The sequence below is a fragment of the Cyprinodon variegatus genome, unplaced genomic scaffold, assembly GCF_000732505.1.
Source record: "Cyprinodon variegatus isolate N-32 unplaced genomic scaffold, C_variegatus-1.0 Scaffold15, whole genome shotgun sequence".
In the NCBI taxonomy this organism is placed as follows: domain Eukaryota; kingdom Metazoa; phylum Chordata; class Actinopteri; order Cyprinodontiformes; family Cyprinodontidae; genus Cyprinodon; species Cyprinodon variegatus.
This window is the reverse complement of record NW_015150468.1, coordinates 2,626,818-2,635,367: the sequence shown is the minus strand read 5'-3', so window position 1 is coordinate 2,635,367 and position 8,550 is coordinate 2,626,818. Positions and strand designations below refer to the sequence as shown.

Here is an 8,550-nt window from a genome sequence, read left to right as displayed (position 1 = left end):
TCGATTAGTGCTGCCCTTTAGGAGATAAACCACTGACAGCTTGCATTGACATTGAACCCTAAATCCCCCCAAAAAGATTGTAAAATAAAATAATTCAAACGTAAAAGAATCTAACATTTAAAATTGTTTATTGGAAAGTCAAACATTGCTACTAAAAAAATTTGATTTTACACAGCAGCCTTTTTTTTCCAACCCAGAAGCCAATTTCAGTTTCTCCTTTTACCTTTTACTGCCTCCCACCAATGAGAAGCTGCTGATGGGCGGACGGTCAGTCAGCTGATGACTCCAACACTTCAGCCTCTCTCCTCACTGTCTGCACATCTCATCACATCAAAGACTTTATTTACGCGCAATGTGGAGAATGTGGCTCCGCGGTGAGGAGGAGACTCCTGATAACTCCGCGGGGTTTTCATCGGGTTTGCGCTCCTCTCTACGATCACCTGGATCTAAAGCAGACATGCAGATGCGGCAGATATCGGACACTTTTCGCTCTTATTTATGATACTTTGCATGCGGTGCCTTTCCTGTGATGGGGGGACGCGCACGGAGCTGCGGCGCACTGGTCCTTCTGGCCATCCTTGGCTCCTGCCGAGGCGTAACGCTGAAGCCAATCGACTGGAGCAGCTCCAACACCAAGTAAGGAGACATGAGATGATAAATGATTGTCTCTCTGACCAGGCATATTTGCGCTGGATTTGTAAAGTTAAAGAAGTGAACTTTTAGCTGTTTCTAGTTGTGTTCTTTTAAATCTGCAGAAATTCTGTTAATTTCTAGCTTGAATATTCATTTTGTAGTCTAAAACTGTGGAAAACCCTAATTAAAATGTTCATTATTTACTGATCGGCATTAAAAAAGGAGCATTTAAGTAAAAAAAAAACAAGGCAAGGATCTCTGAATTTTTACTTTTGAATGTTTTTTTTTTAGTGCAAAATTACTTATTTACAATTATTGATCATCCAGAAAGTGAAATTGATGTCTTCAGCTGTTGGTGTCCTACTAAAAGCACTGCTACTGTATGATTTATTAATCTGAGCAAAGAATCTTACATCAAAGCTTGCAAAAGTTAACCATATATAAACTAGGGTTCTATGCCCTTATCTTGCAGATTCACTTCCACTCAGGGTTTGGTCCTCTACCCTCAGATAGGGGACAAGATGGACATTGTTTGTCCCCGGGCTGATCCCTCATCAGGTAGGACAGAGGAGTTCTACAAAGTCTACCTGGTGACCAAACGTCAGATGGAGAGCTGCAGTGTGGAGAAGACGGACACGCCTCTGCTTAACTGTGACAAGCCTGACCAGGATGTCAAATTCACATTCAAGTTTCAGGAGTTTAGTCCAAACCTCTGGGGCTTGGAGTTCCTCAAGGGGAGGGACTATTATATCACTTGTAAGTTAGATTTGTGTGTCCTACAGGAGGAATAAGTCGGTCAAAGAATTTCCTTTTATCTTTTTTTTCATTCCCAGGGTTTGATAAGGACATCATACTCAGATCCTTCTCAATTTGTCAGTTTGGGTGAGAATCAAAAAGGAAAAAAAAATGGTGGCCTTGTTATTGGACCGCTGTCGGTTAAGGCAGGATCTCAGTGGCAAGTGATGCATGAGATAGAAAGCAAGCCCAACCATGTAGCCTCGCCCACCACCTCGCCACGCTCCGACGGCAAACTTGGCTCTGGCTGGCCTGTGTGATTCCAGGGGCTTACATGCCCCAAATCACTCAAGGCTTTTACAGCATCAGGCAGATTTGATGGGGGCTTTCATTGCAACGTGCCTTGTAGCCTGTGAAATGTTATCTGACCTAAATGCTCCTAACAAGTCTTTGTGTGTGAGAGTGACAGGGGTGAAACAGAGTTCTTGGGGTATGCGTCTGTTATGGGAGGAGAGTTTTTTTTTTAATATTTCCACATAAGTTGGATTTTTGCAACGAGAGTTGCTTCCTAAAGACGGTTGAAATAATGTTTTATTCATTTCATTTTTTTATGCCAAGGCTGCATGTAGAGCAGAAGTCATTGGTTACTCAGTTTAATGAGAATATTACCCTCAGTTTCCAGTTTATTAGCTGTGTGCAGCTCAGACTAATGTGGTCTAACATTGCAGTAATGCATTCAAATTTAAATTCTAGTTACTGTATAGATACACCTTGAGATATGTTTGATGACTGTTTTGGGAAGGGTGTTGCAAAGATGTGGTTTACACCTAACTGCCATCCAACATGTGAGAAAATCATGCAAAAACTTCCAGAAACCACAATTGCTTGAAAACGTTGCCTTATCAGTTATTTCAGCTGAATTTGTCTCCTCTGTCTTCTGTCCAGCCACCTCTACAGGGTCTCTAAAAGGGCTGGATAATATGAGTGGAGGGGTGTGCAGGTCCAAATCCATGAAACTGGTGCTGAGAGTCGGCCAAAGTAAGCAGCATGTGTTTATTCTAGCGTTCACGGACGAAGATGCGCGCGCACACTCACCAATACATTGATCCGGATTTGTGCAGCCGAATTAACAAGTAGCAACAGTTGTTTTGCTCTCAAAGGTTATGTGTGTAATGCCATAATATCATCTCTGCTTGAGTTCTTATAATCTGATCACGCAGCCATTCTCTCCAAAAGAGATTTGCATGATGAATTACTGGATTTTTTTTTTTACATCTCTTATTCAAACCATCAGTAGCTTACTGATGTCATTATTATCCTGCAGATCTTTTGAAATTATGATCATTTCATGTTTTTTTTTTCCTACTCCCCCTTTTTATATTTATTCTACAACATATACAAAAGTATATTCAGCAGTTTATCCTCTTATCTCTGCTCTCAACGTTAAAAAAGTAAGCTCACATCTATTCCTCCTTCCTTTGAATTCACCGGACAAAATGTTAAAGGAGCATATTGTTTCCTTTTTTAATCAGATAGGCCTATATGTAAGGAAATATGTTAATATAAATGCTTTTACTGCATGAAAACCACAATATTAGATATTAAACACATGCAGACTGTCTGCATATTTTTCTGTCTTATGTATTTTTTGAAATATGTAAAGGGTTATTTGAATAAATAATTCATTTAATCAGCATTAAAAATGAAAAGTCAGCATTTCATGCACTACTTATGCTGATCATAACTGAAAAAAACATTTCCTGCGCTGTTTGTAAACATTACTTGTGTAAACAAACCCTTTTTACAGCGGAAAAAGAAAAAAAATGGGTTTAAAAGCTCTGATTTGGTCGCAATCTTGTTTATAATCTCTGCGCGTGTTACAAGTCATGTAGTTTAGTCGCTGTCACGAATGTAGTGGATTTGATTGAGCATATGGAGCGTGTAAAACTGAAACTCAAGCACGTCCAGTGGTTATGTTGTCAGTGAATATCAAAATGTGTGCTCAGGAAGTTTAAAGGCCAGAGGGGAATTTAATGATAATGCACTGAAGCAAGACCTAAAGGGTCTGAAGTTCTGCTAACGGATGTAAAATGTTGATTCATGCAGGCATAAATTACAAATCTATAATGGAAATAATTTAAAGCATTTAGTCTGACTTTACTTGCTGTTCATGCAAAGGTCATGATATAGATCTATGTTTAAGGAAATGCTCAGTGCCTCATGTATTGATTTAGATATAAAGGCTTTTTTCCTTTGCTACTATTTGAAGTTAGAGTATAAAAAGCTGCAACGATTGAAAACAAACAGCCACCTTTTAATAAGGCTGTACATATCAGGGGGACTTTCTTCTTCCCTATCTAATATTTTCACCAAATTGTTAAAGAAAAGTTTGCTCTTAATGTCTTCATGGTTTCTTTTTCTGTTTTTAATTGCCGCTCTTATGGAAATGCCAGTGTGTGGAGGTCCTCAGGGGGTCGCTTCAAACCCTCCCACAAATGCTTTTGCATTTTTAAATCCACGAAGCGTTTTAACTGAAGATATGTTTTCTGCTTCTGCAAAAAAGAAATCCTGCACCATCGACTCTGTCATTTCGGAAGTAACAGATACGTTTTTTTATGCAATATGCAAATTAACTTTCATGTTCTCAAAATAGTAAAAATTTGTTATTTTCTATTTGTAAGAATGTTAAAGGGAAGTAAGTCAACAGTTGCCGTGGTGATCTTTCACTCAGATGAAGGGATTTCCCTGTTTCCACTTAGTACTTCCTGTAAATATATTACTTGCATGAACATGTCATTCACCAATTTTAGTTAGCCTACTTACCAAAGAAACCACAAGCCTTCTCATTCAAACACTGAAAAAAATAATGCAACCACTTTTGGCATTTACTTAATCATATCTAGTTACTTTAACACAATTGTTTCATGTTAGCAGGGTAGGACATAAAACAATTGTGTTAAAGAAAAAAAATGTGATCTAATAAATGCCAATAGCGGATGCATTCAGTGGTACGTGATTGGTGTAGTTCATTTGTGGAGCTGTTTTAAAGATTGTGCTCTTCTTATGCAATAAGTTAAGTGCTGTAAAAACAAACTTTTAAACATTTTTAAATGTTTTGAATTTTTAAAGAAATGCAACAAGAGACACACATAGCCTGAGTAAATACTAAAAGTCTTTATTCAATTACAAATACTAATCCAAGCTAAACCTGTATGAAAAAAAGCAACTGAATCATAAATTAAATGTATTCAGCAAGATTTTATGGAATGTTGGTTCAATTTTACTAGCCACACCCAGGTCTGATTAAAGCCTAAACTTAAGAAAAAAAATAAAAATAAAATAACTCTTTGAAAACCTTAATCAGACAAAAATTTTCCAAAATCAACACATCATCCACCAATTTAAAGAAATTTGAGAACAAGTTAAAATTAAAGTTGTGGATATTAGTTGGCCTGGAAATGACGTCACAAAGCCAATTCTAATGCTTTGGGAGTTCCACATACCACAGAGACGTGACTCATTGCACACTGTCACCACTGCTAGATGACTGTTGTGGCTGCATTGATTTGCAAATCCCCTCATTGCAATTAAGGGTGAATAATTTTCACAACAGGTCATGTTGGTTTGTAAATCTTTACCCCTTTAACAAACCTAAACCACTGGTAATATTTACTTTGATCCAAAATGTGTTATTTGGAAAAGAAAAAAAAAACTGTAATATCTGATTGCTGAGTGAAAAAAGCATCCTACTGAATGTAAAAAATACAAACAAAAAACAAATAGATAACTAGATATATTCATTATGTTCATTGATCACTGATTGGTTATCAGTGACACTTATTTGCTTTGTCTTTTTTAAACATGTAGACCTAACACATTGTTTTTAAGTTATTAAAAAGCAACCTTGTTAGATGCTATAAAAATATCACATCAGTATTGATGACTATTTACCATCCATTATAAGTTATTTCTTCCTGTGTCAGAATCTATGAAGGATCCAAAATAGCCTAGAAGTGTTGTTTTTTTTTTTTTTTGTTTATTTGAATTTAAAACTTTAGATTGCTTTCCCTTATTAAACACTTCAGAACACAACCAATTTAGTGTTAGCATTATAAGCTTAAAAAACAACAAAAGTTTTCTGAGATTTGAAAGATTTAAACTTTTAGCTTTAGCTAAAGATTTAGCTTGCTTTTGTAAAAGCGAAAGCTTTTGTCTAGTGAGTTAAACCAACCATAGCAGGATGTTGATGTATTTACAATTTAAAAACATTTTTATGCTTTTAAATGTCCCCATGCATACTTTGTATTTCCGTAATAATAAAAGGTTAAGTTATTTTAGATTTCTTTTTTTGTCCTTTGTTTTACTTCAATCAATTTGCACATTCAATTCTAGTCAGTGCTTTTCTTGTGTTAATTTTCTGTTAATATCAATGTATATATTTCTTTAGTTTTTCTTCTTTAGTTGTTTGCATGTAGGTTGTTACTATCTCTCATAGATAAATGAATCCATGGACAGAAGCTGAAGAGTTTAAAGCCAACTTGGGCCTGAGAATGAGACCTCAGCTACAGCTCATATATGGGCAAGACAAACAAATTAATTTTATTTTAGAAAGCACCTTATTCTATTTTCTGCAATTGATTAAATAAAAACACAATATAATTTGTCAAATATCAAAAATGACTCAATTCTGCCATGTTCTTTTATTGTGTAGGTGCTTCAAATTTACATTTTTCCAGATATATATATAAAAAAAATCCCAGTCATGACTGAAAGCAGGGTTAGAAACTCTTTTTCCCCTTAATCGAAATCTACATTTATTTCTTGTTTTTTTTTTATTCTGACAAGCTGACATAAAACAGCTATGTCTAATGACATGAACAACATCAGTTGCAGAACACTGAATTATTATATGACCTCAACCAATGATGCAGCAAAGTTGAAGACATGTATGCTCTTACTAATGTTTTCACTTTGACGTCTTTCCAGATTCCTCCGAGCCACTTTTAACGCTTCAGGAGTCCCCGACCAGATTCCCACCTGCACCACCAAAGACAAAAAACAAGGATATCTTCACAAAAGGCAAGACTCTACTTAGACTTACTTAGACTTAGACAACTTTTATTTTCATGTTGTATACACAGAGTCTATACAAAACGAAAACAGCTCTCATGACATTTCCATTTCTTAAAGTGCAGAAGTGTTCAAATGTAAACAGTGTGGGTTCAGAGCATTAAATATATATGGTGCAATTATGCAGTGTTTTGGTTTGGTGTTGTCAGTGTGATGCTGAGTCTGTGACATCATTTAGAAAATGAAGTAAATTATCATGTTTAACAGTTTGGCCAACTCTGGATGAAGTAGCGTTTTATTAAGAACCTGTATGTAGGGATTCTTCCGATCAGCCTTTTGTTTACCTAGAAAATAAAGAAATACAGAAATGACAAAGTAATTCACAGATCAAGTTAAATATGATTAAAACTAACCTACAAAGTATTAAAAGTAATAAAAAGAAGCAGGAGGGATAAGATTTATTCCAGACCCAATAGTGCTGCTGAGTGCCTGCAGCTACTGACCTAAAAGATTGATCCTCATAGGACAGCAAAGAGTCTTTGGTCTGAAGGTCTTAAAGCCCAAAAAGAAAGAAAATGATTAAAGGAGATCTGATATATGGTTAGAAGGTTATCTGTTTGGAAACCTGGATCTGAATTTACAAATCAAAGAGAAACAAGCATGTGTCCAGTAGGTAATCTGAATGCTACGAAACTCCAAAATGTTAACAGAATAAACAAGATGTTTCAGGGTTTGGCCTGCTGCTCATGGGTCATAAATTTTAAGAGAAAATGTACAGATTATGATTATGGGTGTATAAATTCTTAAAATTAATCATACTTGCTAAAATTTGTCAAACACAGTTTTTCTTTAACAAACTTAAAATAACTGAGGAATGTAGCTTGTAGTTGTTGGTGTTACAATGTCATGTTAGTTTGATGTGAAATTCTTTATTGCATGCCATTGCTCTCCCTCTAATGTTCTGTCTTTCTTTTCTTTTTTTTTCCATGCTTCATGACAGGTATGGGCTCTGAAGCTGGACAGGCATTCCCCTCAGGGCCGGGTGTCATCGTTTGGGTCATATCTGGCTGCTTGATCCTGCTCCTGGTCACTGCAGTTGTTTTAGTGCTGCTGTGGAAGTACCATCGGCGCTGCTGTGTCCCTGATCGGCAGCAGCAGCACCAGCCGCCTGTCTCCGTGTCCCTGAGCACTTTGGCTGTGCCGAAGCGGGACAGCATCAGCAGCGATAACGACGGCTCAGACCGTAGCGAGGTTGTCTTCCCTCTGCGGCCCTCAGAAAGCATGATCTGCCGTCACTATGAGCGTGTGAGCAGTGATTATGGCCCTCCTGTGTATATAGTTCAGGAGATAATGCCTCAAAGCCCCACCAACGTCTACTACAAAGTTTAATGTGTGCTGCTCTTATGATTTCTCATTAAGAATAACTTTGCAAGAAGAGGACTCCAGCTGTCAACTTTAAACTAAAGTCTGGGTTTGAATTCCTTTATACCTTGCAGAGACTTCTGTCCTACTGTCTACAAACATTGAAATGGATCTACAAAACGCGGTGAAGGACAGTCTGATCGAACAAATATCCTGTTACACATCATTCCTGTTACTCATTAACAGAGAAATAAGATTTATTTATGAGAAAATGTCTTTTTACTGCTACCCTTGTGTGAGAGAGTTAACTGTAGTTTATTTAACTCATTGATGAATAAAGCACTGAAGAATATTGAACAGAAATAGATTAGTTTTTTTCAGCATCTGTTGTCTAAACATGTTTGAAATCCTGTGAACTAAAAGATAATACAGATATTTATTAAACTGAATCAATAATCTACAATCAGTCTTTTAAGTTTAATTTAGTAATTATTAAATATGTGATATTTAAAGCTCTGTCTTTTTTTCTGTGTTTCTTAAAACTAAGATGTTTCACACAGGGATCAGAAGTTAGAGATAAACATGAAATAGTAAACATAAGATACAGATCATAAGAAAAAGTGGAACCACAATTATAGGACATCATTTATGCTCACAAATTTACATAAGCTCTGTTGGGAGCTGGAGAAAATACCATTTTTCTCCAGCAGAGTCCGCCGTGGATCCTCTGAGGGAGCCTCCTGCACAGGT

At 36.5% G+C, this 8,550-nt stretch overlaps 1 protein-coding gene across 1 annotated transcript; it reads left to right on the top strand.

Annotated features, from left to right (window-relative positions):
* The first annotated feature begins 334 nt into the window (after positions 1-334).
* Positions 335-8,260, top strand: LOC107090819 (ephrin-B2a-like). Its single transcript, XM_015384414.1, has 5 exons — positions 335-636; positions 1,106-1,389; positions 2,314-2,406; positions 6,355-6,447; positions 7,439-8,260. Exons 1-5 carry the CDS (start codon positions 530-532, stop codon positions 7,825-7,827), a joined length of 966 nt encoding a protein of 321 aa, XP_015239900.1. The 5' UTR covers positions 335-529; the 3' UTR covers positions 7,828-8,260.
* The last annotated feature ends 290 nt before the right edge of the window (positions 8,261-8,550 follow it).